The 27,836-nt window shown below is 37.0% G+C and overlaps 1 protein-coding gene across 1 annotated transcript in view; it reads right to left on the bottom strand.

Moving 5' to 3' along the window:
* The window catches only part of SMCHD1 (structural maintenance of chromosomes flexible hinge domain containing 1), an 81,939-nt gene that overhangs the window by 31,577 nt on the left and 22,526 nt on the right, over positions 1 to 27,836 (bottom strand). Inside the window, exons 8-26 of the mRNA XM_065832058.2 lie at positions 27,119 to 27,285; positions 24,804 to 24,897; positions 24,329 to 24,539; positions 20,861 to 20,978; positions 20,588 to 20,771; positions 19,885 to 20,082; positions 19,671 to 19,784; positions 19,285 to 19,391; positions 18,924 to 19,006; positions 18,649 to 18,762; positions 14,368 to 14,445; positions 14,167 to 14,286; positions 11,284 to 11,428; positions 10,970 to 11,066; positions 7,381 to 7,453; positions 5,552 to 5,691; positions 4,399 to 4,533; positions 2,392 to 2,619; positions 1,565 to 1,713 (exon numbers count right to left, since the gene is read on the bottom strand). Of these exons, the coding sequence (XP_065688130.1) occupies positions 1,565 to 1,713; positions 2,392 to 2,619; positions 4,399 to 4,533; positions 5,552 to 5,691; positions 7,381 to 7,453; positions 10,970 to 11,066; positions 11,284 to 11,428; positions 14,167 to 14,286; positions 14,368 to 14,445; positions 18,649 to 18,762; positions 18,924 to 19,006; positions 19,285 to 19,391; positions 19,671 to 19,784; positions 19,885 to 20,082; positions 20,588 to 20,771; positions 20,861 to 20,978; positions 24,329 to 24,539; positions 24,804 to 24,897; positions 27,119 to 27,285 (2,555 nt within the window). The remainder of the gene's footprint in view (positions 1 to 1,564; positions 1,714 to 2,391; positions 2,620 to 4,398; positions 4,534 to 5,551; positions 5,692 to 7,380; positions 7,454 to 10,969; positions 11,067 to 11,283; positions 11,429 to 14,166; positions 14,287 to 14,367; positions 14,446 to 18,648; positions 18,763 to 18,923; positions 19,007 to 19,284; positions 19,392 to 19,670; positions 19,785 to 19,884; positions 20,083 to 20,587; positions 20,772 to 20,860; positions 20,979 to 24,328; positions 24,540 to 24,803; positions 24,898 to 27,118; positions 27,286 to 27,836) is intronic.

The raw sequence follows: 27,836 nt of genomic DNA, 5'->3' as shown, positions 1-27,836 counted from the left end.
TTGAAAAAAACACATCCCCAATACTTCTAAGCCAAAGCAACATACAATTGTCTACGTATTAAAATACATCTATTACTGTAAAAACAATTATAATATCAACATTAATCCTGTTATTTGCATACAAAACTATTACAGTCTCTCTTGCTATGAAAATATTTGCTGATTTCTTCAGGACCTGATTACAGCTAACATAGTTGAAAATTTTTAGTGATACGGTTTTTCCTTAAGAGCAAAACAAAACCAGAGCACACTACAAGAATTATGGAGAAGATGAACAACTGTAAAAAATAATATCAGATTTCCATTTCTTCTTTTGCTATGATAAAGCAGAGGTTATCAGCTTAACTATGTCTAACACTAGTCTCTTAAAAATACTTTCTAGGGTGTTTTTGAACAATCTCAGCCTTTCATTCCACTTACTTCATGAAGGTTAACATATGCCCTAGCCCTCCAAACATTTAAGAGTTACCTGACATCTAAGTTATTTAAGAGTTATCCAACACAAAGGTTTTTTTGCTCCTTTGGTGTGTTCTAAGCTAAAAAAATATATTGAGATCTTTAAAAACCCCATTAGAATTACCTCCAGTTAACTGATATGACAACTACAATAGAATAACCCCTAAACAGAAGTTTCCTGATCTGAGACTACTTTTCAATGACAAGCAATAATGTATTGAAAACATTCAATAAATCAATCCACTGTTCTACTTCCTTTCAAAGAGAGAGGTATCAATTCAGTCTGCCTTTCTGCTCTTTCTAGAAGAAAAAATACTGAAAATGTGTCTGTCTGACAGTGCTGCATCATAGAGAGCTTTTTACAAACATAATGCTCTCAGTATTTTAAAGAATCTTAACACGTAGTGACTAATTTACTTTTTCTACTACAGATCTGTAAAATGTCCAATTGCTACAAATTTACCATGGCATCAGTGTGCTGTGAACTAGTTACTTAATTTTAACCTATTAAGAACACATGAAATCCCATAAAGCCATTTAGAATCAGATTCATCTTAACAAACTTCATAAAAATATAATATGTGGACCTAACTGCCTAGACCTACTAAGAGTAAGGCAACTTTAAAGTTCAATTTACGGCTTGTCACTTTCGACTGAGATACTGGATGCAGATGTCCAGCATTTGGTTAGATAAATACTATCTTTACCTTCAAAGTAATAACCTCTGTTATTAACTCCATAGTGATATTTCTCTTTGGGAACCAGTGACCTGACTCTTCAGTAAAACTTGTTATTCTATAATCTGATGTTTACTAAAAGTTTTCAAAGATAGCAATAATCTTCTTCAGTGTACGCATACTTAGGCCAGTGATTACAGACCTGGATACAAATAGATTGTTATGGAGTATTTCACATAAGTAATGTCTTCATCTGCCAACAATTTCTATAAAAGCCCTCACCCACCCAACCAAACCTACATTCCCCTGTTAATTTGCTATCTATTTTCATTATTTCAGCTTCTGTAGAAATATTTTTTTACCCCCAAGTACAGATCTACAATCCTTTGCCAATAACATAATTCATAAAAAAGTATTTTAAATGAACAAACCTGACTGTGAATGCACTCTCCAAAGACACATGGTCATCAAGATAACTAATTAGACAGTAACGAACATCTTTTACTGATGTTGGTACTTTTACATCAGGTAATAATCCCTGAATCAACTGTTCTCTGCTAATTTTAGGTGTCCAGTTAACCTGAAATTAAAATTTCTTAAATTAATCAAAAGTTGAATTATTAATGACTGGCTACATAACACATCTGTGGTCATTCTAAATATGCTGAAGTAAGATGCAGGAAACAGAAGCTTCCAATGGAAAACCCATGCAATTTCCAACAGTAATCAACGGTATCTTCCCAAATGCAGAATATTACTCTAAAAAAAAAAAACAACCTAAACAAAACAAAACATACATTAATTTTATATTTTGTTAGTGTCACATATTCAGTGAAACTCTGTCTTTGTATTAGGTTCCACATATGCACACAGACAGAGGGATAAGATGGGTAAGCAAATCTTCATGAAGGAACATGCCTGGTCAGGGTTCCTAAATGCTGGGAAAACTCCAGATCCGAAGAATCGTAACTATGGCAGAATTACTTCATTGTGTTTAGGAGACACACTGGAAATTACTTTTCATAACACTACCCTGAAGCATTTTTTTAACATTTCATTTATTTTCAAAATTACTATCTCATTAAGGAAATAATTTTAGTAAAATGATTTTTAACAAATATTAAGCAGAGTGAAGTTCCCATGTTTAATAATTCAGTCTTGAGGAATATGATTTCATAGTTGGATGTCTATGGATTTTAGAGAATAAGCATTCTATCTCTCCCCTATATTATGCTGTTGCTTACTCAAAAATACTTGCCTTGATCTTTTCTGCCATGGTGGGAGTTATGTGTATCTCCCTTTCTCCTTCATCATACATCTGAAATATAAGGTGGTGCATGACACCACCAGCAACCCAATTAATTTCATCCTGATGTTTAATTTGAATAGCTTTTTGTCCATCCATACTTAAGACCTGTAGCCTTGCAACACGACTGCTAGGAAGAAGTTTAATGATCTTTTCCACTGGTGGCACATCTTTACAACTCTATATAGGGAAAAAAAAAATATATAATTAAGATACAAAATATACATATATGTATAAATATCACTCCATAACAGGCTATGGCACTACTCTGGATTACCAGGTGTGACCAGGTGTCCAAACATGAAATCAGCTTAACTTGCCAAAAGCAAATCAAAAGGATACACCAGAATACTTCCAACTTTTCACAGATACTAGAATTGATGCTAGCTATTTAGAAAATATTTTCTATTCCAAAGGTACCGTGTTACACAATTTAAAAAATACTTCTTAAGAGTAATCATAAGTATCCTTTCCTATAGGTTATCTTGCCATATTATTATTTGTTTACACATTTTTCAGGGTAAAGCACCACAGAGGTCTTATTTTCTCCAGCAGCATGGCTCTCCTGAGTACCAGAGAACTGGGATGTTAACAGCATATAAGAAATTCAAACTTCAAGAGCTTTAAGCCTGAAATGCTATAAAAACCTATTTATTTTTAACATTTGAAAAAAATACACCCTTCTTCGATGAGCACGGCTTCACCAAAGGCAAATCCTGCCTGACCAATCTAGTGGCTTTCAGGAGGGGTTATCGATTTCATCTATTCGGACTTCAGTAAAGCCTTTGACACAGTCCCACACAACATCCTTCTGAATTGGAGAGAAATGGATTTGATGGGTGGACTGTTCGGTGGATGAGGAACTGGTTGGATGGTCACACCCAGAGGGTAATGGTCAACGGCACAATGTCTGGATGGACACTGGTGGCAAGTGGTGTCACTCAGGGGTCTGTACTGGGACCAGTACTGTTTATTATCTTCATCAATGACACAGACAATGGAATTGAGTGCACCCTCTGCAAGTTTGCAGATGACACCAAGCTGAGTGGTGTGGTTGGCACACCTGAGGGACTGATGCCATCCAGAGGGACCTGGAAAAGCTCAAGAAGTGGGCCTTTGTGAACCTCATGAAGTTAAACAAGGCCAACTGCAAGGTCCTGCACCTGGGTTGGGGCAACCCCCAGTATCAATACAGGCTGGTGGATGAAGGGATTGAGAGCAGCCCTGCGGAGAAGGACTTGGGGGTACTGGTGGATTTAAGATTGGACATGAGCCAGCAATGTGTGCTTGCAACCCAGAAGGTCAATCATATCTTGGGCAGCATCAGAAGCTGCGTGGCCAGCAGGTCCAGGGAGGTGATTCTGCCCCTCTGCTCTGCTCTGGTGAGACCCCACCTGGAGTCCTGTGTCCAGTTCTGGAGCCCTCAGCACAGGAAAGACATGGATCTGTTGGAGAGGGGCCAGAGGAGGCCACAAAAATGATCAGAGGGCTGGAACAGCTCTGCTGTGACGACAGGCAGAGATAGTTCAGTTTGTTCAGCCTGGAGAATATTAGGCTGCTGGAAGACCTTATTGCAGCCTTTCAGAACTTAGATGGGGATAGACTTTTTAGCAGGACCTGTTACAACAGGACAAGGGGTAATGGTTTTAAACTCAAAGAGAGGAGATTCAGGCCAGACATGAGGAAGAAATTTTATCCCAGGAATAGTGCACATTTCTGAAATGCTTCAGGATTTCAGAAAAAAAGACTAAGAATTGAAGAAAAAAATGAAAAAAAGCACCTTTTTATGATTTCTCAGAGAGGAAAACAGGCAGCCACCTGATTATCAGGCTTATGGTAACTAAACCAGTAACTTTTGGGGGTTAATTTCATTCATAAAAGTCTTCAGTACACTAGCAAGACAGAACAATAAATTGCTTAAAATCTTTTATTCATCCAAACATCCCAGTCAATACTTACAGGTATTTCAATCTTTGCTTTCAGCATCTGGTCTTTCTTGATATTCTGCACATGTAAAACTGGACCAGTTAAAATATTTGTTCCTGCATTACTGCAGTCCACAGAATACACAGGAAGGTTTGAAGCACCTATAAACTATTTGAAATGTTAAAATTAAACTTCAGGTTCCTTTTACAGAACTACCAGGATTATTCCAGAAAAGATTATTTGTAAAAGTCCAAATATATATATAGGATTATTTACAGATACATTTTATATATTTTGGTTTGCCAGAAGCCTGCAAGATCAACACCTGTATTTTTTCACAGGTGATAAGAGATATGTAGGAGAAAGTTACAGAAGTACAATTTACCATCTATTTAACTGTTTCGTATTAATACTGGTCTCTTTTGCCATTATGGCAATAAATTCAACTCAGTTGTTGAATAAACCACCTTTTCATTCATCTTCCAAAAATCACGCATTAAATAGAATTCAAATATCAAGTTCAACATGTCATCATACCACTGTAGACCCAATCTAAAGGAAAGGAATGGACGCATATAAAGGGTAAATGGAATGCAGACTATTTGGCAGTGGGAAAAGCATTTTTATTTGTTTACCAGTTCTTGCTAGAAGACTGATTTCACTAGAACTGGAAAAGTCACTTTCTTGAGTTATAAAAACCCCTAGGTCCAAAAGGACAAAAGTCTTTTATTTCTAAACGCCACAGTAACATCTGCTTTCCCTTCTGAACTTCCATAAGTTCTTACAATGACAGTCTTATCTAATATTATTTTTAGGCACTAGACTTGAATTTCCATCTTAAAAAAAATATATAAATTCAAAAGTAATTTGTATAAAGTTTTTTCCTGAACAAATTTTAGCATTGTATATGGAAAATATGACCTAAAGTATCTTAAAATTGTAGCTATATATCCTCACATAACTTCCTCTTTCATTTCTAGGGCCAGGTTTCTCTAATTCTGAAACTTACTGAATGACTCCTAACAGACGAGGCAAGAGAGTCACAGTTATGGCTACAAAGCTACAGAAACTTCAAAGGGTTATTAAATATAATATATTCTATGTAGATGCCAAAATAGGCTCTTTTCCCAGCCCTTTGAAAAGCAGGTATCCAAGTCCTTATGACACATAATGAAATGCAGTTTACCTTACAATGAACTATCAACTTTGGCTGTGCTGTTATATTTCCTGATTCATCCAGAACCTCAACCTGAAAGGGGAAAGCTGTACCATTTTCAATCTTTAGAACTTCAGAATCTGGTTTTACTTTCAAATGACGAGGAGGGCCTGTAAAAATGCACAATTGCAGAACAGTGGTTATAATTCAGATAACTTGTGAGACACTGAATTTCAGTTTTTGCTATCTCAAAAAGTTTTCAAAGCCAAATTACCAAGATATTTGTAGTAACAAACCATTTAGACCAACTCAAGTATACTGGTTTATGCCAAGAAGTTCTAGACACTTCCTGTCCTTTGATACATACCAGCTGCCAAACTTTTGAATGAATTCAATAAAGAACAGTTAGACAAACATGATGAACTTCAGCATATAAAAGGTGTAAACACATCATACAGTGCTATTTACATACTATATGGATTCACATTCATCAAAATAAACTTGGAGCTTTCTCTTGACATGTTAAAACCAAAGATGTTAATGTTGAGATATGTGATCAATCATGATGTGCAGCAGTTTAATTATCAAAGCCACCACAGCTACAACTTGCAGACGAGGAAAAGAAAATTTTGTTGGCATTACTTGAATAGTAGAGTGAAGCTATTCAAGTAAGTCTGTCTCCTTGTACATATAATTATTTTATCAGTTAAAAAAAAAAAAAAAGATTACTATTTAAAAACAAGTTCTGAAGGAACAAAGAAGGCCATTCTTCAGAAACATCCTTTATGCATCATTTATGAAAACTTCCATTTCAAACTCACTGGCTGAAGAACAGGACAGACTAAAATAGCTTTTATTCATGCCTTCCTCAAAAAACAGCTAAGTCGAGAATAAGTCCAATGAGAAGAAAGAGGCAGTGAAGTATCTCTACACTGCCAAAAGCAGTAGATTCTAATGAAGGATGAAGTTGCCTTCAGTCCAAGGTAAATGACTGAGCAACACACAATACAATCTATCTCAAGTCAGATTGTCCCACTCCATTTTCTACATGAAGCTTTAACTCCTCAAAAGGTAAAGAATAATGGAATAAACTGTGCACTGTTGATCTAAAAAAGCTTTAAGTACACAATTTCTCTGCAAAACTAAATGGGAAAGCCAAAAGTTTGGTAATTAGGGAGGCCAAAAATCAGCCTTCAAACTATGCCTTATCTCCCAAATCCAGAAAAACCCAGGTAACAAGTGATGATAACAGCTATCATAGAAGGGAATCCTCAGTATCAAGACATTCATCAAATATAAAATTCTGGTAAGAGCAGTGGACTTTCAGACTTCTGTATTCCTCTCTTGCATTATGATAAAGTCAACATATAACACTGAAAACTTCAGACACAATCCAAACTGTCAAAGCATCCCCCCTTTGCTGAAGTAAGAAACTGAACGAGCGGTTATTCATTCACAGAACACTTTCTACAGGGAAAACAGGATAGGGAAGATTAACATAGTTTAAGGAGCTTAATGCTGAAGAAAATTGAGAAGAAATTCATTCATTCAATGGTACTGGGTTAGAAAAAGATTTAAAATAATTAATAAACAAGAAGTGAAAAATATGAAAAAAGTCTCAAGAAAGTAGACAAATTCCAGCTAAAATAAGAGACAAGATCAGGCTGCAAGTTTAATGTTATTCCTGCCAAGAATGACGTGCCCTTAGCTTTATTTGGTTTCAGACATCACTTGGATGAGTTAGAATATACTTTTTTATGCCTCACTAAATATTTTGCCTTCTTGGGAGACGCAGCATTTCATTAATAGTGTCAGTATAAAGTTCAAAGGAATTTACTATGTATTTTAAGGGTACTTACCAGGCTGCAACCTTATTTTAAAGTTTTGTGTGTCTTCTTTCAAACCAGGAAGAGTAACCTTCACATTAAAGTTCTAATGAAAAGAATATTTTAAATATTAACATTAAACCAAACCAGATCATAAATTATCTCACATAGTCACATCAATTCATATATATGTAAATTTCAGAAGTCTATCCAAATTTTCTTGCACTGCTACATAAATCAAGATTTTTTTTTTTCTGTACCTGTCTTTTTCTTATTATTCCCAGATACATTCAATCCAGGATTTGCATGTGAAACTACGTGGTTCTGAAACTATTAAAAGCAGCTATCACAACTTGTGGTTTCCTGCTTAAAAGTTGTTTCAGTGGGGGAAAAAAAATCTATTGGTTCAAAAAAAGTTTTAAAGAAAGGGTCTGCAAGTTCTGTGTTCATTGGTCCTTAGCTAATTGCCTGAAGCAAGGCATCACAATTACTACCCACATCATCTTTGAGTAAGGTCTCAAGAAAAAAAACACTTCTGTAAAACAACAGTTCTTCCAGTACCTAAATGAGACCTTTAATAAAGCTGGAGAGGGACTTTTTACAAGAGCATGCAGTGATAGGGCAAGGGTCATGAGTTTAAACCGAAAGAGGGTAGATTTAGCTTAGATATACTGAAATTTTTCACCATGAGGGTGGTGAGACACTGGAACAGGTTGCCCAGAGAAGCTGTGGATGCGCCATCCCTGGAAGCGTTCAAGGCCAGGCTGGATGAGACTTTGAGCAACCTGGTCTAGTGGGAGGTGTCCCTGCCCCCAGTGGGGTTGGAACTAGATGATCTTTAACATCCAAATCATTCTATTATTCTATAACTGCATCATTAAAATTGTTTTTGATGTTAATATCAGAGAGGGAAGCAGTCTAATCAATAACCTTAAGATCTCCAACTTTAAAAAAATAGTTGCACTGCAGATACGCAAATTTCGTATTTGAAAATATTTAGTTGCAACTCACGAATTGTCTTTTTTAGACATTCAGAAACACTGCCCCTGGAGAGGTTTAGTTTGATAAACCTGGCTTATGACCTTCCTGTGCTTGACAGGGTATGTGAAACATTAACACCTTCTAGACTGGATGAAAAGAACTGGGTAATTCTTCTGGTTTGCTGGATAAGAGAAGCAGAAAGCATGACGAGGGCACCTTGGCAGGTGCATCAAAACTGCAGCCACATCAATCACATGAGCTCCTGTCTGACCACACGCGTGCATGAAAACTCTCCAGCTCTGACCAGCCAGCCAGCCCTACTACTCCGCCTGCAAGGCAACCATCAAGCATCAGCTGAAGCCCCATTAAACTACATGGCGAATCACAAGAAAAAAGGCAAAATATACTAGTTACATGTTGAGGGACTGGGAAAAAAAAAGGGGGGGAGGGAGGGCAGGGAGAAGGGAAAAATAAGGTAGGAAATAAAACATAGGAAAGTGGTACAGGCGATAGTTGGCATTTAGTCTTAATAAGTTGAATTCCTCAGTAGTTCATTCACAAGATTCGTATTAATGCACTAGACACTCCCCTTCTTTTACTTTCAACTCTTTCCTGCAATACTCATTTTTACTAACTACTGTCTTCTTAATACTGCGCTATTTTCCATCTCTCATTAATCAGTTTACATCTTTAACTTAAATTCTTCTACTTCTTCAACATCTGTGTCCTCTAGTTCTTTTCCTTTATTCTGCATGACCCTTGTATCTACTTTCTGTTTGCTTTCAAGTCTGCTTCTATGCATACTGCAGTATTTTCAAATGTAAAGAAGAATAAGAAAACATTATTTTCCTTTTCAAAAATCCCTTCTTCACCCTTCTCCTGACTGTATTGGAAATCTTATAAGGAAGCAGTCTTCTTGATATTACTTACATACGTCTTAAAAATTTCCTCTTTATTTCACCCACAATCAAAACATACTTCTCTCTGTCTTGACTGGTTTGAGTGGAACTAAGTCAACGACTACAGAAGTAAATGAAATTTGCTTTCTCTTTCTTCTCTCTCAGTGGTTCCTTCATTGATGACTGTGATATTCTGTATTTTCTATCTCAATCAAGTTTCTCTTCTCCATTTGGCATGATTATTCCTTTGACTTTTTTTTCCTTACACTTTTTTTCTGAAAACTTTTTTTTTCCATGCTCTCCTTTTCTTTTTGTTCTCTCATTCACTTTCTCCTTCTAAACTCTTTCATGAATGCTATTACTAGCTGTTTCTCTGTGATATTTTAGCTGTTCTCCTACCGCTTCAAAATCAACTTTTAAGCTGCTGAAAATTTCTATATTCTTCTCTGTTTCTTATTTTAAATTAGGCACTGAAAATTACACTGTATTTATGTTTTAAAATTATCTGTTGTTTCTACTCCGTTGTCCCACCATCCTGACTTTTGCCATTATTTTTCATTACCGTCTAAAACAGTCCTTTTTTTCATATAAATTAGAACTGCTACTTTCAGTGCCAGTTCCTGTACTGTCTCCAACATTTTATGCAATTAAGCAACATGAGAAAATAACACGCATTCTTTTGCATTTAGTATGGTATTATTTCTGTACTGCAAGTTCCTTAAATGACTCTTGGTCTTGTCCCTCACCAAATTGACAAAAAGACATTGAGGTGCTGGAGTTCAGAGGAGGGTAACAAAGCTGGTGAGGAGCCTGGAGCACAAGTCTGATGAGGAGCAGCTGAGGGAGCTGGGGCTGTTTAGCCTAGAGACAAGGAGGCTGAGGGGAGACCTTATTGCTATCTACAGCTACCTGAAAGGAGGTTGTAGCATGGGGGTGTTGGTCTCTTCTCCCATGTAGCAAGTGATAGGACAAGAGGAAACGGCCTCAAGTTGTGCCAGGGGAGGTTTAGATTGGGTATTAGGAAAAAATGCTTCATGGAAAGGGTTGTCAGGCATTGGAACAGGCTGCCCAGGGAAGTGGTAGAGTGACCATCGCTGGAGGTGTTTAAAAGATGTTTAGACGAGACTCTTAGGGACATGGTTTGGTGCTAGAGCTAGGTTCTGGTTGGACTCGATGATCCTGAGGGTCTCTTCCAACCAAAATGTTTCTGTTCTATTCTATTCAAATGTATGTCTTGCTACAGCCTGGCATTTTTGCTTCTATACACGTTGTTACTCACAATCCACCTCTATCTTCTGTCTACAGAAGCTCTAGTAGTTACCACTCATATTAGCTACTACTACGCTTCATCTCAACTACAAGAATGAAAGATTTCAGTGCACAAGTCACCAGGATGATTTGGCTTAATCAATTTCAGCATCGGTTTAAACTAAGATGGATGATTTAGCATGTTGAGTACACTCCATCACACATCCATGTGTTGCTCAGTCCCTCTGGCTCCAGTCCCATCAGCTACAGAGTGCAGCTGCGGGAAAGACAAATTGCTCCAGGTAGAGCTGTGAGAGATCATTTGAAAGATATTCCAAGAAATACCTGTAGTTATTAGTGTAGACCAAACCTAGCTCACACTCTGTGGCAATCCATTTTACACAAAAAATATTTGCTCTGTGTGTGGTTCTGTGGTTTGTTGGTGGTGTTTTGTTTTTTTTAATGTTACTTCAAGTTTAAATGCATTAGCCTACCTTGCCCTGGCAACTATTTACACAGCCTTGAGCAGTGACACCCTTAATGATGCACTTTGTTCCCATAGTTATTCCTTCATACCGCAACGTCAATCCACTAGAAAAATATATAGAAAACAAAACAGAATCAATTTAAAAATAAACACACTGTTTTAATACACAAGATACTTTCAGATACTCTTATGAAAATAAAAGTAAAAATGCCATTTAATTTATGTGAAAAGTATCCAGTATATCATTCAAAACTCAAAGAATTACTATATTAATATCACATGAAGAAAGGATAAAAAAAATAGTTGAAATAGTTGAATTACCTAGCTTCAAGAACTGGTTTAATGGCAGTTGTCAACTGTGTTGCATGACCAAATTCATCCTGTAATTCCAAAGGAATATCAAAAGGTACTCCAACTCGAAGAGGAAGTTCCAAAGGACCCACTGAAAATTTCTCTGGTTTGCCCTCTAAGAGAAGAGACAAACACATTTTCAGAAGCAATTATATATTGTGTGGAATCAAACTGGCTTGGCCAAGTGTCCTTCGAAAAATGAAGCAATACAGTGTTGAACTAATGGTAGATAAATATCTTATAAAATTATTTTGGACTCAAATTAACACCTACTTTCACTACCTCCAGGTGCCATTATCAGGGAGCTTCTTATGCACAAGAGATGTGAAAATCTTGGGGGAGTAAAAATGTTACCAGTACAAACTGGCCAAAATTATTTCAACAGTTGCAACAACAAAGGGACCTCAATCTTTCAGTATTTACAATTTTATTTACAAGTGAGTGATAAAACTGTAAAATCATTTGACAAAATAACAGTAAAAGAACTTCTGCACTAAGTGAATAACTACCAAAAGAACCTGTCTGAAATAAGAAAACACAAATCTTATAGATTAACTTAGGAAGTTCACTTTAACTGGCATTTATGACAACTTTTTGGCTTACCAAGAGCAACTGTAAACACTGAGTAACAACCTACTGTTAGAGAAATAAAATAATTTGTTTCTCAGACAAAAACGCTATTGATTTCAGTTCAGATTTTAATTATTCTTTTCTAGATTTTTACAACCTGTATACATAAACGGTCACACAAATGTTAGTATTTAGAAATAACAAGTGTCAGGATTTATGGCTGCCTCTGAGACAACACAAAACATTGCAAAAATAAAGACTTGAAACATTCAGTTTTGAAGACTAAAGATATTAAAAATATCAAATTATTTTCTTACTAGATAAAAAAGCAGCAACAGATAGCAAAAGTTGCTTTTGGTACAGTTTGTGTTAAAAGTACCAAACTATTTAGTTCATTAGATTTTTAGACTGTAGATTCCTTTCTGATGATTGTTCTTCTCTATTGCCATGGGAGAAGGAACCTTTAATTGAAGGCTGCCATGTTGGGGAAAGCCACAATTCTATTGAAAACACATCCGCAATGAATCCCTCCTGGTTTGTTCAGAGCACCTCTCCTTATTGGTTCCTCTATCACTTGAGTGAGGAAGTTGTCATTGCAGCACCCCAGGAACCTTCTGGATTGCTTACGCCCTGCTGTGTTGCCCCTCCAGCAGATAGTGGGGTGGTTGAAGTCGCCCATGAAGATAAGGGTCTGCAAACATAATGCTGTTCCTGGCTGTCTGCAGAAAGCCTCATGCACTTGCTCTTCACAGTCAGGTGGCCTGCAGCAGACACCCACTACAGTGTCATCCATACTGGTTTACTCTTTAATCCTCACCCATAAGATCTTAGTTGGCTCATTATCCATGCCCAGGCAGAGGTCTGTGCATTCCAGCTGTTCTCTCACATAGAGGGCAACTTCATCTCCTTGCCATCCTGGTCTCTTTCCTAAGAAGCCTGTATCCATTGCAACATTCCAGTCATGTGAGACATCCCCATCATGTCTCTGTGATGCCAGCAAGATCAAAACCATGCTGTCTCTAAGTCATGTTATTCCCCATGCTGCATGGCACAGTGTACATGCACTAGTGAACATGGACTAGTGTACATGCAGTTCAGAGGCACCAAAAAATGCAGATTTCCGAGAAAGGCTTTCAGGGATTTCTCCATAATTGCACCTTGTGGGCATTTCCTTGCACGAATAACAATGCCAGAGTTGAGCCCGCTTCAGCCCCATTTTGTTGATTTTGTGAGTTTTCTGTCACATCCCTCCAGGTCATTTGCTTGTCAGCCATGTCCATCACTCCCTCACAGGGCTGCTAGTAACTCTCTTCCCCCCTGTAATTCCTAGTTTAACTCTGGCTTGAGTTTTGCCACTTCAGAGGAAGGCAAAGTCACAGCATGGCAAAATGCTGGAACAAAACTCTTCCTTTTGAGAAGATCTATTTTTTTAATGTATGTAGGCCACAACTTTTTTTTATTACCATGTACAAGCACACTTACATAAAAGGATGAGTCTTGGTGTAACAAGATGGAGCAGGGAATGTATAATCCACAGTAAGCACGCACTTCTGCAGATTAATTTAGCAAGTAAATAACTACAGATTTTTATTAAGATTAATTATGAAGTACAGAAAACTATGGGTTTTTTTCAAATGCAATTAAATCTAATTTACAGATAACATATTACTCCTTCATAACTGAAAAACTAATAACTTCAGACATTTTACAGTATTATTTCTATTCTGGTACTCCAGTGAGTATTTGATAATGGTTAATCCAAAGATAGACACCCACTATAACTGAATGAGAATTTAGTTTTGTGTAGAATTCTTCTTTTAATTAGAAAAAAGAAAGACTTAAACCTCAGCATGTGTATTTTAAATTAATAACCTGGTTTTGAATGAGTTTCTCTCTATGGCTTAGACATGAAAGTTGGCCTAATGAATACTAGTTTTATGAAAGAATATTTATGTCAATTTATGGCATGAGGAAAAAGGATGATTCTGACTAAGTAAAAGTTTATTAAGTACATTTAGGGAAGTTCACATCACGGAAATGCTTTTGATTCCATCAACACCACTTTTTGTAAAACTGACTGTATAGTGCGGCCAACACATTGCAGGTGAGATCAAAACCTTTTACACAAAAAAATTATTTTTTCATGAATCTACTTCATATTTGATATGCAAATGCTACTTTTCAGAGCTGAAAATTACCTCTCAACTATAACGTGAACAATTTTGATATGAAATGCATCAAATAGAAATACTAAAAGAAAATTGGCATGACTGGAATTCTTACCTATAATAGTAAATTTAAATATTTTAGATGGTAGAGGCCTTCCTGCGTAAGTGTCTGCATTACTTTCATTCAATACTACTTGCAGTTTCAAGGTGTAGTTCCCAAGTTTCTGAAGATTTTCTAAACAGAAATACAAATACGATTAGAAAGCAAATAAATAAAATTATAAATTAACTGAAAATACTGCATATGTGAACTTACCCATTTTTTTAAACCAGTATGGCCATTTGCCTCCATGCTGACTGATATGGGATATTATTTCTTTATTCCCAGTAGGTGCTGAAACATAAACAATTAGCTAGCTGTGTTTAGACTTTACACCATAGTTGTTAATTTTTTCAAGTATTACTATCACTCATTATTAAGTATTATTATCAATTCTAAATCTAATAAATTCAGACTGGCAATTAATCACAGCTAAAAAAATGAATTCCCTACTTAATTCCGTTTTAATTAAAAACTGCTAGCCTCAGACACATTGAACTAAAGCAGCAGGTTTGTACAGTTGCATTTTATTAGCTCTGTGGTTATATGTTCCCCGTTAAGTCTGAGCAGTTGTAGGCTGTGCACTCCACGCTGATCAACTTGACAAATGACCATAACAAATTAGCTTAAAAGGGAGTAATGGTAAAAAGGTGTAGCTGACTGAACATATAACTGAGTGGAAAAGAACATTATTTTTTTTTCCTCCAAATACCTGTCTTTATAAACACTTCTGCAGCATTAAGACACATCCAAAAAGAGAACACACAGAAACTTTGAGGCAATTTTTAGTGACTGATTCTATAATCTAAGATAAATACAGGAATAACATCTATTGTTTGAAACTTCAAGAGGAATTAAATTATTTGCTTTTCAAAATATAATTTAGAATAAATACAGAATGTCACTGCAGTAAGAGTGCACAGGACAAAAAGAAATGCAGTAAAAAAGATACATTGCTCTATAGCTATGTAAAACAGTTTTAGATCCTGTTGTTCTTGCACCAAATTGCATATGTAAGATAAAGTAACAGTCATCAATTTTCTTTAGTGTATTTCTTTGCATGTGTAATTCTGGAAGTACTGGGTTATTAAAACAAATTTTGATTGTGTTTTGTAGTAAGAGCTAATTCAGGTTTCTGTATCAGAGTATTTTCCACATTTAGTAGTTACTAACACTGAGAAAACAGAACTTTTCAAGTGAGTGCAGTTTTCCTGATGCAGTGTCAAATACCACCAAGTTCAAATGAAAGTCTCTCTGCATTACAGAAGATGCACACCTTTCTTCTTGTACCACGTCAATACAGATAATCTAAAGTGGAAATTTATCTATGGGAAGTGAAGAAAGTCTAATACTTCAGCGTATAGCGATACAAAAAAGATAACAATGAAACAAACGGGATCTTGGAAGAAAACAAATGAGAAAACTGTGGCTTTTAAAGGTAAGGCTGTTATGTTCTGGTGTTCTTTTTTTGAAACAGGATACAATTCCAAGAGTAGTTCTGTGCAAGAAACTTAACAGGTATGTCCAATGTTACTGTGGTCTCTGTGATGAAAAAATATCCTGATGTTTTATTTGAACAGGCTAAAAATTGTTTCAGTGGAGCAACACACAAAGATTTAGAATTTTATTGGGAATTACTCAATTTTTTTCCTTTGGTAGCCCTTTAAACACTTTGTACTAGCAGTGATTAGTGAACTCTCCTCTGTTGTTTTGCTAGAAAGCGTCATTAGGACTTCTTGACCAGCGTGTTCTTTTCTTGACACTTCCACACAAACTTACTTATGAATATTACTGGTAGCCCTATAATAACTGAGACACAGAAGTCTGCACTTGGTGTAAACTATACGTACCACAAACAGCACAAGCAATTAAGCTTTTATAGACTCTATATAGAGTTCCGCAAAAAATACAAACCTGAAACTAAATTATTTAAATTTGGTTGTTTTTCCTCATACAGAAGAGAATTCTCATTGTTGAAGGGTTTTTTGGTTTATTGTTCGAAATCTTTTGAAAATAAATGTTCTAGAGACAAAAGGATTATTATGGCGCCAATGTTTGCTTTGTATATGAAGAAGGTTTCTATATGTAATATTCTGAAAAAAACAGATACCTTAATGTCCCTGCTATGGTATAATATAAATCCATGGAGGGTACAGACAGAGGCAAAACATCCGTAATTTTGTTTCAAATGACATGTTATACCCAATAGCCATAGCCTTCCTGGACTGGGAGAATTCAATGGTGCATACTGAGAGAGGTGCATCTGAACGGCATCTCCCATTGTGGTTTACAGGAGTGAAATACCAACGTTCTTTTTTGGTCAGAAGAACAGTCAACTAAGTTCTAAAATAAATAATTCAGTGATGAAAATAGTTTGCTGAAGAGCACAAAAACCTGAAAAGATGGCTCACTACTGCCACAGATTGCCACAGCACCTACTTCACTATTTTAACAGAGGTACCTGCAATTTAATTGAGAAATTGGGAGTGATTCAAACATAATTTTCTGAGATAGAAATGCTTATTTCTCAGCCTCACCTTAGACAAAAATCACCTAGGCATGACTTTGAAAAAAAAAATTTCCCAGAACCCGGTTTTCCTGGCAGCACCCTCTCTCCTAGCAGCCTCCTTCCATCAATCCTAACCTGAAATTTTAGAGTCAGTCTTAGAGAAACAACCCACTGATGGACAATCTATGCCTCCCTTTGGCAGGCACTTTCCACGGGCAGTTCCTTTATCCTCCTCTTTCATTTGGTAGCCTCTTTGTGTTTCTGCTTCACCTAGACTCTTCAGCTTTCTCTGAGCTCTAACCCATAACTCCAGCCTCATTTTCTGGTCATACCTTACCAACTTCACTTCATTATGGTCCAGATGAAAAATTTCTCATATCCCAGCTGTCTCGCCAGCCCTCACTTGTCCAAACCCTGGACAAGGTTCTCCTACCATGGTCCAGACAAGCAGTTTCTCACAGTCTAGTTCTCTTGCTATCCCACTCTTTCCTTTGGCTGCTCCTTTTATCCCCACCGGACCCCTCAATTTTATCAGTCTCTCAATCATAATTCAAACCCTAATCTTGAATCAAACCTCGTATAAGGCTGCCCAGTAACAGATCAGATAAGAAGTTTCTCATAGCTCAACTCTCTTGGCAGTCCACAGTAGGTTTTGCCAGGTATTTCACTTGTCAAAAGAGAAGAGACTTTTTGTACATTATGTTTGCTGTTGGCCTTCATATGGATGTAAATATGTTAGTACAAATGAGAGTTTTACATTATAAGAAAGACTAGGGGTTTGAGTCTGACAGGTATGTCACATCCAAACTGGCACTTACAGGACTTATTCATTGTTCTGGTGAAAAACAGGATGATTACACCAGTGATTCCTCAATTGACTAGAGACATAAGTTAAGTCAGGAAGCAGTAAAAAGAGTTATAAGTACAAATTTCCATGAATGAATCAAAGTGGTCAGGAGACATGAAAGGTCTGAAGATAGATCAGAGGCAAAGGGCAAATTTAGTTTTTTGTTTCCTAGCAACAACACTGACAAAACATAAGAACGGAAACACCATGCCTCTTTCAAGTTTATACATCCTGAAGTCAGGACGGTCTACCTTAGTTAAGGTTGCAAAACACTGATTTATCCCCCAAGCTATTGTCAAATACAATCAGATAATCTGTATTACGTAAACACATTTTTTTATATTCCAGCCTCTTTATGCCCCAACACACTACTGTGGACAATGGGCAGGCACAGCAGACAGTCCTCATACAACAAGTGCCATTAAAATACCATGTGTAGTCTTATGACACATACACTAAACTGAAGCTAAGATAGTTCCATTTGGTTTCCTTTGACATAGATCACTACAGTAACCTTAGTGCTTCAGAAAGGTATTTCTACAACTCTGATCAGATAAAAGGAATTGGATTTTCCTACTGCATATGGAAAGAAACAAGACAAACAATATTTTAAGTTTCTGTAAATTTCAGATATATTTGATGTGCAGAGTTGGAGTTTTCAGAGAATTTAGAGTTCTAATTCTGTGTTCAACATACAACTGAGTAGTTTCAGCTATCTTGCAATGTAAAAATACCAAGTGAAGCACCCATAAAGTTAGTATTGTTAGATACTAAACAGGTCTACTTTTACCTAGCTCATGTGAACTGCCATGTTGATTACAGAGACATTATCAATTTTAAACATGTTTTTATGCATATTAAGTAGATATCCTGGAATCGACAGGCCCTCCTTACATGTGATAGAAGACGTAATTGCAACATACCATTAAAACATTAAACATTTGGCACTGAAGCAATTACAATTTCATGAAGTGTGGCTTTGGAATACTGCATGCTCTGATGGATATTGTCCTTAAAATTAAAAGCTATATCGATCTATCAAATTCTAATATGTATTTTATGTATAAACACAAAGAAATATATTGTCCATGATGCATTTTTTAAATAATAAAGAGTCATTTAAATATACTGTAATACTTACAATGTAAAATAACCTTGAGTTCAACAAGAAGTTTCTTTGAACCCCCATGGCTTGTACCTGGAAGTTTTTGCATTGCTTCTCCTTTTTTATTCAAAATTTCTATTCTTAATGCTCCTGTGTTTAAAAAGAAAAATGACAGGCTTTTAAAAAATGCTATGTGTTATAAACGATCAGATATTTCTGTATAACTTTTTTTTCCTTTTTATTTAGCAAAAGTGCATAATATAATATTCAATTGACATTTTAGTTTTTAGTATTTGGAAGAAAAAATATACCTATTGGTGTACCAGCAAATCTTGTTTCATTTGGTAATAACTCATCTCCTTCGGGCCATGTTACTGATAATTTGTCAGGAAGTCTAGTGAAAAAGAAAGAGTGAACAGTTCTGCCATGAGTTAAACAATAGGGTCATTTATCTTTAGTAGGATACAGATGAAGCCATTTTTTTGGCAAAACAAACCAAACCAAACTCTTTCTTCTTGGTTTAGAGTTCTAGGGTTTTTTGTTTCTACTGAAACTACTGACTACTCTCCCATTAGTGAATAAAACTGAACTTTTTTGTTGTTGTTGTTCCTGAAGAAATACTAAAACAGTTATTAAGAACTCCACAAGTAAATAATTACAATTAGAGTTTACCTTGCCATTTCATCCTCTATGTATTTTTTAACAGCTTTCTCAGACACTGTTCTGTCAAGTTTTGAGATCGGAATAGTTTTCATTTCTGCATACAATGCCTGAGGTTCCTGAAAAAAAAAGAGTGCAGTTATAAATAGCCCAATTATAATATGTTAGAGAAGAAATACCTCTTTATCAAGGGACTAGAAAACTAGACACATTGCATTATGCTAACAAATGCTACCTGATGACTCCACAAGACACTGTTCTAAGATGTGCTAAACCCCCAAGCCCCCCCATAGTTTTCAAAAGTTACTAGAAGTCATTGAAATAAGTCTGACCCAGGATTATGTTTTAAGATTCCATAGGTATACTAGGTGTGTGAATCCTTTTTATATTTGTCCTACCAAGGCAATTTGAACCTCTCCTCCAGTGGCAAATATGTCCCCATCATGGTCTCCATACAAAAAAAATTTCTCAATACTTCCATAGAATAATGGAAGAGTCTTAATAGTTTTCACCTGTAAAGAGAAGACAAAATTATTGTATTTGCCTTTTATAGGGTTGAATGCTCTATTGCAAAAGAAACAAAACCTCAACATCAGCGAGCAACTAACTTACCAGCTGTCCAGTTTTGTATGTTTTCCCATCCCACTCTATTGCAGCATACACTGCCCAAGGGCTCTGCATTCTTTTGGATGGTAAATCAGTACGTGTAGTTATTCCTTTAAAGACTGTGAACTTTATCTGTTTATCATATTTTTCATGACAGTCTTTGAGCCACAAAGCAAATTCTCTGTCAATTTTCATTCGTTGCTCCTATAAAGAGATTACAAAAGAAATACATATTATTAATGTATTATGAAATTTAAGTCAGACAATTTCAGAAGTAAGAACAATTACAGGAGTACAGTGATACTGATACTGTACTGAAAAAAATGTATTCTTCAGCTTGGAATCACTACAAAATTCTAGGAAAGCTATACTTCAGGTGTTTCTGCTAGCACCCATATTCTTCAATGAAGAGGGTCTTTCCAAAAAAACTGTCATTATAACAAGTGCATAGTAATTGTTTAAGCAAATAAAAGGAAAAAGTCTAAATCTTGTTTTTAGTAATTTAAAGAGTTAGTTTTACCACTCACTAAAATCGGTAGAAGTATCTGCTATAAAGTCCTGCAAAACTGCTCAAGACGAAAGTTCTTCAGAAACAGGGCAATATTCAGGGACGCGAACAAATGACCAGGGAGTAAAAGTTTCTTTATCACTTGCATTAAACTTTGCCAAGAAGAAATACTTTGCCAAGAAGTATAAAATGATCACCTACCTGTCCATTGAAGATTCTTGTGAACAGAGTATTTTTATCTTTTAGTTTCAGCTCCAGATCCATGAAAGTAAGTTTGTTTGTGCTGACCTGGAATTTATCATTGGTAAATAATGCACCAGAAATTCTGTTGTAGCATTCAATTGGTGCCAATCCTCTCTTCTTTGGAGAAGCACACCAGTCAAAACTGAAAAAAAAAAAGGAGAAAGACATTAAAACTGTTTTTTAAAAAGAGAAACAGACTGGTTTACATTGTAGAAACAGATTACTACTTACTCTTCCACAGTTGTGTATGGTATTAATCTTCCATTCCAAAAACATTCAAAAATCGGCCTTTTTCCTCTGGCACCCTTTTCTACTATAAAGCAGTCATCATCATCATCATCACCTAATTCTTGATTAAAAAGAAGACAGTCTCTATGAATAAATTTATTTAAAAAGCTAATATAATATCAAAAACCAGAGCAGTCCAAATTAAGGGTTATCTATACTTATTAAGTTAGGCACAGTAGCAATACACATGATATCGAGCTAGGTATATTAAATATTAGGACTTTTTTTTTTTTTTTCCTGTTCAAGAAAAACCAAGCACACAAACTCTGGAAAGCTAAGGAAAAAAATTTAAACAGGTACTGAATAATATTACCCAATCTACCAAACTTGTGAATTTCAAATTTGAATAAATACTACTTTTTCCTCTTAGTTTCAACTAATATTCTTCTAACATCATAAAATCTTGTCACAATTAAACTCAAGGTTTGGTGTCTATTACAGGCCACCAGATCAGACTGAGGAAGTTGATGAGGCCTTCTATGCACAGCTGAGAGTGGCCTCACAGTCACAGGCACTGGTTGTTGTGGGTGATTTTAACTTCCCTGATGTTTGCTGGAAGGAGCATTCAGCCAGCCAGCCACAGTCCAGGAGGTTCCTCCAGTGCATTGATGATAACTTCCTCATGCAGATGGTGGAGGAGCCGACCAGGAGAGGTACACTGCTGGATCTCATCCTCACTAACAAAGAGGGTCTGGTCAAAGCAGTAAAGGTCGAGGGCTGCCTGGGTTGCAGTGACCATGAGATGGTGGAGTTCAGCATCTCGTGTGGCAGGAACAGAATAGCAAGTAGAATTGCAACCCTGGACTTTGGCAGGGCTAATTTCGGCCTTTTCAAGCAATTGCTGGGGGAAATCCCATGGGCAAGACTGCTTGAAGGAAAAGGGGCCCAAGAGAGCTGGATCGCATTCAGAGATTGCTTCTTCCATGCTCAGGATCAGAGCATCCCCACACGTAGGAAGTCGAGGAAGGGAGCCAGAAGGCCTGCGTGGTTGAATAGGGATCTGTTGGGTATGCTCAAGCAGAAGAGGAGAGTTTACAGGTCATGGAAGCAGGGACTGGCCACTTGGGAGGAATATAAGGCTGCTGTTAGAGGATGCAGGAAGGCAGCTAGGGTAGCCAAGGCCTCCTTAGAATTACAGCTGGCGAGAGGGGTCAAGGACAGCAAGAAGAACTTTTTCAAATACATAGCAGATAAAACTAATACCAGAGGCAATGTAGGCCCACTGATGAATGAGGTGGGTGCCCTGGTGGCAGAAGACACAGAGAAGGCAGAATTGCTGAATGCCGCCTTTGTCTCTGTCTACTCCGCTGGAGGCTGTCCTGGGGAACCCTGTACCCCTGAGACCCCGGATGAAGCCAGGTTAATGGAGGAGTTTGCTTTAGTCGATGAGGACTGGGTTAGGGAACAATTAAATAGTCTGGACATCCGTAAATCCATGGGTCCAGATGGGATGCATCCGCGGGTGCTGAGGGAGCCGGCTGAAGTCATTGCTAGACCGCTACCCATCATTTTTGCCAAGTCTTGGGAAACGGGAGAGGTGCCCAAGGATTGGAGGAAAGCAAATGTCACTCCAGTCTTCAAAAAGGGCAAGAAGGAGGACCCGGGTAATTATAGACCGGTCAACCTCACCTCTGTCGCTGGGAAAGTAATGGAACAGCTTATCCTTGGTGCCATCTCAAGGCACATCAGGGATAAGAGGGTCATTAGGGGCAGTCAGCATGGCTTTACCAAGGGTAAGTCATGCTTGACCAACCTCATAGCCTTTTATGAGAATGTAACAAGGTGGATGGATGATGGCAGAGCGCTGGACATGGTCTACCTTGACTTCAGTAAAGCCTTTGACACAGTCCCTCACAGCATCCTCACAGCTAAATTGAGGAGGTGTGGTCTAGACAATAGAGTAGTGAGGTGGGTTGCAAACTGGCTTAAAGAGAGAAGCCAGAGAGTGGTGGCCAATGGTGCGGAGTCCAGTTGGAGGCCAGTATCTAGTGGAGTGCCTCAGGGGTCAGTACTGGGGCCAATATTATTCAATATATTCATTAACTATTTAGACGAGGGAATTGAGTGTACTATCAGCAAGTTTGCTGATGACACTAAGCTGGGAGGAGTGGCTGACACGCCAGAAGGCTGTGCTGCCATCCAGCGGGACCTGGACAGGCTGGAGAGTTGGGCGGGGGATAACCTGATGGAATTTAACAAGGGAAAGTGTAGAGTCCTGCATCTGGGCAGGAACAATCCCAAGTTCCAGTGTAGGTTGGGGAATGACCTATTAGAGAGCAGTGTAGGGGAAAGGGACCTGGGGGTCCTGGTGGAGAGCAGGATGACCATGAGCCAGCACTGTGCCCTTGTGGCCAGGAAGGCCAATGGCATCCTTGGGTGTATTACAAGGGGGGTGGTCAGTAGATCGAGAGAGGTCCTCCTTCCCCTCTACTCCGCCCTGGTGAGACCCCATCTGGAATATTGTGTCCAGTTCTGGGCCCCTCAGTTCAAGAAGGACAGGGAACTGCTGGAGAGGGTCCAGCGTAGGGCAACAAAGATGATTAAGGGAGTGGAGCATCTCCCTTATGAAGAAAGGCTGAGGGAGCTGGGGCTCTTTAGTTTGGAGAAGAGGAGACTGAGGGGTGACCTTATTAATGTTTATAAATATATAAAGGGTGAGTGCCACGAGGATGGAGTCAGGCTCTTCTCAGTGGCAAACAATGATAGGACAAGGGGCAATGGGATCAAGCTGGAACACAAGAGGTTCCACTTAAATTTGAGAAAGAACTTCTTCTCAGTGAGGGTAACAGAGCACTGGAACAGGCTGCCCAGGGAGGTTGTGGAGTCTCCTTCCCTGGAGGCATTCAAAGCCCGCCTGGACACATTCCTGTGCGACCTCACCTAGGCGTTCCTGCTCCAGCAGGGGGATTGGACTAGATGATCTTTTGAGGTCCCTTCCAATCCCAAACATACTGTGATACTGTGAAACGATTTTAAAATCCTAGCATCTGAAAATACATCAAGACTAGATAAAACAAATTTTAAATTCAGGACTTAGACTACTTGTCCTCTGTGGTATTCTGATGTTAGAATCTCCTGAATCAAACTAATGGTGTTCTATTACATTCTTGTAGCAAAGATCTAACAGTCAGGAAAATGGAAATGTTTCAATCAGACTGCATTCCGTAAGAGTTTACAGTTTGAAATCAGAAGGTGTTATGTCAAAGATCAGGTTTACGTGAACAAGTTACCACAACAATCAATCTGTTCATCCAAAAGGATGTGAACGCTTCATTTCTGCCACAACCCAAATTAGATAATAATTTACACTTCAATTTAAATCATTCTAGTTTATATTTCATTAAAACATTTAGAGTAGTAAGACTGCCTATAATATAATAGGACTGATAATCAGCGAAACATTTCACTCACTTGATGGAAAACATGGATCATCAGGGTATGTTTCTTTATCATACAGGAAGGGATGATATCGGATGATGCCTTCCACTATACCTTCTCCATCGACTTGTGCCTTAAACTCAAAACTATCTGCTGCAGTATTTATATACAATGTCTGCATGTCATCTTTGATCTCCCTAAGATTGACAATCTTTGGCACCTTTCCTTTTTCAAACATTGAAATCTGGGAAAAAATAAAACAAGTTGATTTTCCTTAGACCAAAATATGTACACTAATTAGCATTTATGACATTTATCTTCCCTGTTAGCAAAATTAATTACTTCCTATGCTGCAGTGATAAACAACACTACTTTTAAAAAATTATATTACATATAGATCTTAAAATGCTGATGGAGTTCAAAGTGCATTATTAAAGAAAAACAGGCACAATATGAAATAAGTTGCCATTAAAGAAGAATTTTGACGAATAAGTAAAAAATCTCTTACCTGAATGTCGATGTTGTTGAAAGGGCTTACATCTTTTGTTACAGCATTAGTTTCATTTCCTTTTGGTCCATGGATATAATAGTGATAGATATGTCTGAAATACATTTCAAATTAAAAAAAAAAATTAAAAAAAAAATCCATCTCAAAAAGTGAAACTAAAAAATTGCACATTATAATTTTCAAAAATCTAAATAAACTCATATTTTATTAAAATACACCTGGTTCTTTGTATTGTTATAAATCAACTCCATGACAACATGTGTTATATGGTACAGAAGATTTACTCAACGGAGTGACTCCTTTTCACTCCATTCAGCTCTCATGCCCTTCATGCACAATCATATTAGGATCAATTTTTTGATAAAATAATTAGGAATATTACAAAATGGAAAATAATACATAAGTGAAAAAAAATGATTGCTACATGGCTACAGATCCTTTACACCAAAGTGCAAAACTACTGTAATTTGTTCTGCACCTGGATATTATAAAAAAAAAAGAGCCAAAAGCTTCCCACATATTGTTTCTGATATCAGCTTTGTATTGATCATCTAATAGTAACAGAAGTGTTTAACAATCACCATCCTTAAGTTATTCACAAAAAAGTAAAGACACTCCCTTTGAACAGAGGCAGCAGTTTTGGATGTGATCTGCATATTAGAAATTTTTTTCATATTTGTAAACATTACTTTCTAATAGCACTTGTCATCATTTAAGAAAGTAAAAAAATCCACACCATCAGACAGATTTTTTTTTGTCATGGAGATATTAAGTTTGAGAAAACTGAAAAACTTAAGTACATTTACCTTAATTTTTCAGCAAGCTACCTAATACTTACAGCTTCAAAGACTGAGTCCTTAAACTGCAGGGTAGTGGTTCATAGAAAAATGAGATTATACAAGTCAATGGGACTGAATGCATGAAGGAAGTTAAATGCACCTTTGCTTCCAACATCCACTGCACTAAATACACCACAAGGAAAAATCTTGGGTCCCAGACAGAAGTTCCTCATGGTCTTCTTGCTCAGGATTTTAGAGCAGGCTGATATGTCTGAACTGCTTAGCATTTTGTCTGCATCTCATCCAGACCTCAAAAGGTGCATTCATGGCCTTAAGACATAATTATTTGGTGAGTTTAGCTCCCTTCCCTTCACTTCAAAGCATCTGAAACAATTCGAGGGCTGTGCAGTAGCCCACTAGAGCAGAAGGAGCTAGTATCATGTTACGGCAGGAGGGTACGTGGAGGTGTTTGAGGGGAAAAAGGACATTATGGCTGAAATAGTGATGTAGGATTGTGTAGCACTGGGAAGCTAAATCTGATTGGTTCTACTGTAATAGCTACTTGAATAATTGCACTTGGGTTTCATCTCGAATGGAGGCAGTTCTTCCACTTCAAGAGGTTGTTGGAATGAACTAGCAAACACCTAAGTGTGGCTGTTCACCAGAACAGTACCTAGAGGCTAATGACGGACCTAGGTTATCTGACAATGTAGATGTAACCCTACATTTTCATGATGTTAAAAAGGGTTTCAGCCACAAGTTCTTACACGCAACAGTGAATCATATTTCATATCGTAAGGTAGTATCTAGTCTTTACGTTAATCCTCTTATTAAGTATTATCTATTATTATTAGATTACAGGTAAAACAAAAATAAAAGTATAGCTTCAAAATCAAGTTTTATGGCTTGCCAGATTTCAAAATTGGGCTATGACTTCATAGTTCAGTTCACACTGACAGAAAGATCCATCATGTTAATAGATAAGGCCACACAATTCCCAGGTACCACAGACTTTCATATCTCCAGGCTCTGCAGGTCCACTGATGACACTACCATAGTACTGAGTTGACAGTATCATATATTGTTCTCCCTCTTAAACTGGGATAAAGCAGTAACTTTTTTTGGTTTTGTTTTAAAAACAAAAACCAAACAAGCTGCAAATACAAAGCTAGATATGAAGGTCAGGAGCACAGCTGTGAGAAAAGCAACTTTCAAGTTATAAATAATTAGATACCAAATTATTATATTAATAACTGTTACATTGAATAGGTTATTAATAATTAGATTGGATAATTATGTATCAATTATCAAGTCACATTGAAACCAACGTTTGTAAACATATTTGTTTAGATGGGGGCTCCATTCAGTTGTGCTAGTTTCTGTAAAATCAGTTAGCTAGGCAGACTAATTGTGGCATTAACAAAATATGTATCAACAACCTGAACAAGAATAAAGCAAATGACTAAGTACATTCATAATTATCTGACCTTGTTAGTAGTTTACTTTTAAATAAAATCTTTTAAGTCACCAACTTACGCCAGCTGCCTTGTCCAAAGATGAAAGTAGTTTTTCAAGTACTGCATATGATCTGGTTGTACACCTGTAATGACAACTGCTGTGAAACTCTCTTTATCCCTTTCTTCTAATATTAGACCATGAAGAAATCTTTCATCATCACTTGTGATGTGAGTAGAGTCAGACGGCTACAAAAAGAGTAAAATAATAAGAACAGGAATGTAAACCGAATTACTGAACTCCCAGTAGCTTTCAAATGGATTAAAAAACAGAACAGGAAAATAATACAGAAGACATGATGCTAAGTATCACAAAGGATTAACGCTTAAAATACAAGGTTCCAAATTAAACTCAACAAACTGAGAATCTGACATCCCTGATCCAGTTAATTTTCAACAAACTTTCATCACAGCATTTGAAGTGTTCAGTCTAGAAATGGATTTAATCATGTTTAATGTGGCACTGTGTGATATCCATGTTCTCATAGATCAAGTGGAACTATTATATTTACAAGACATAAGCCCTGTCTACGAAAATGAATCCAAAAGAAAAAATATTTGCTTTTAAATGGATAGGTTGCTTTCTACAACATAAATTGAAGTGAAAGAAATACGCTTTTGCTGTGAAAGAGAAAGGGTAAATCCTCAGTTCCAGCTGAAGTACCCAGTAGTCTCATAGAAACAGAAATTCCTGATTCCAGGAAGTCCTGATCATATTTTCTTGGATGGATGTACTTGAC

The sequence above is a fragment of the Patagioenas fasciata genome, chromosome 2, assembly GCF_037038585.1.
Source record: "Patagioenas fasciata isolate bPatFas1 chromosome 2, bPatFas1.hap1, whole genome shotgun sequence".
NCBI classification, from domain to species: domain Eukaryota; kingdom Metazoa; phylum Chordata; class Aves; order Columbiformes; family Columbidae; genus Patagioenas; species Patagioenas fasciata.
The sequence above is the reverse complement of the archived record's forward strand: the minus strand, read 5'-3'. Positions and strand labels throughout refer to the sequence as shown.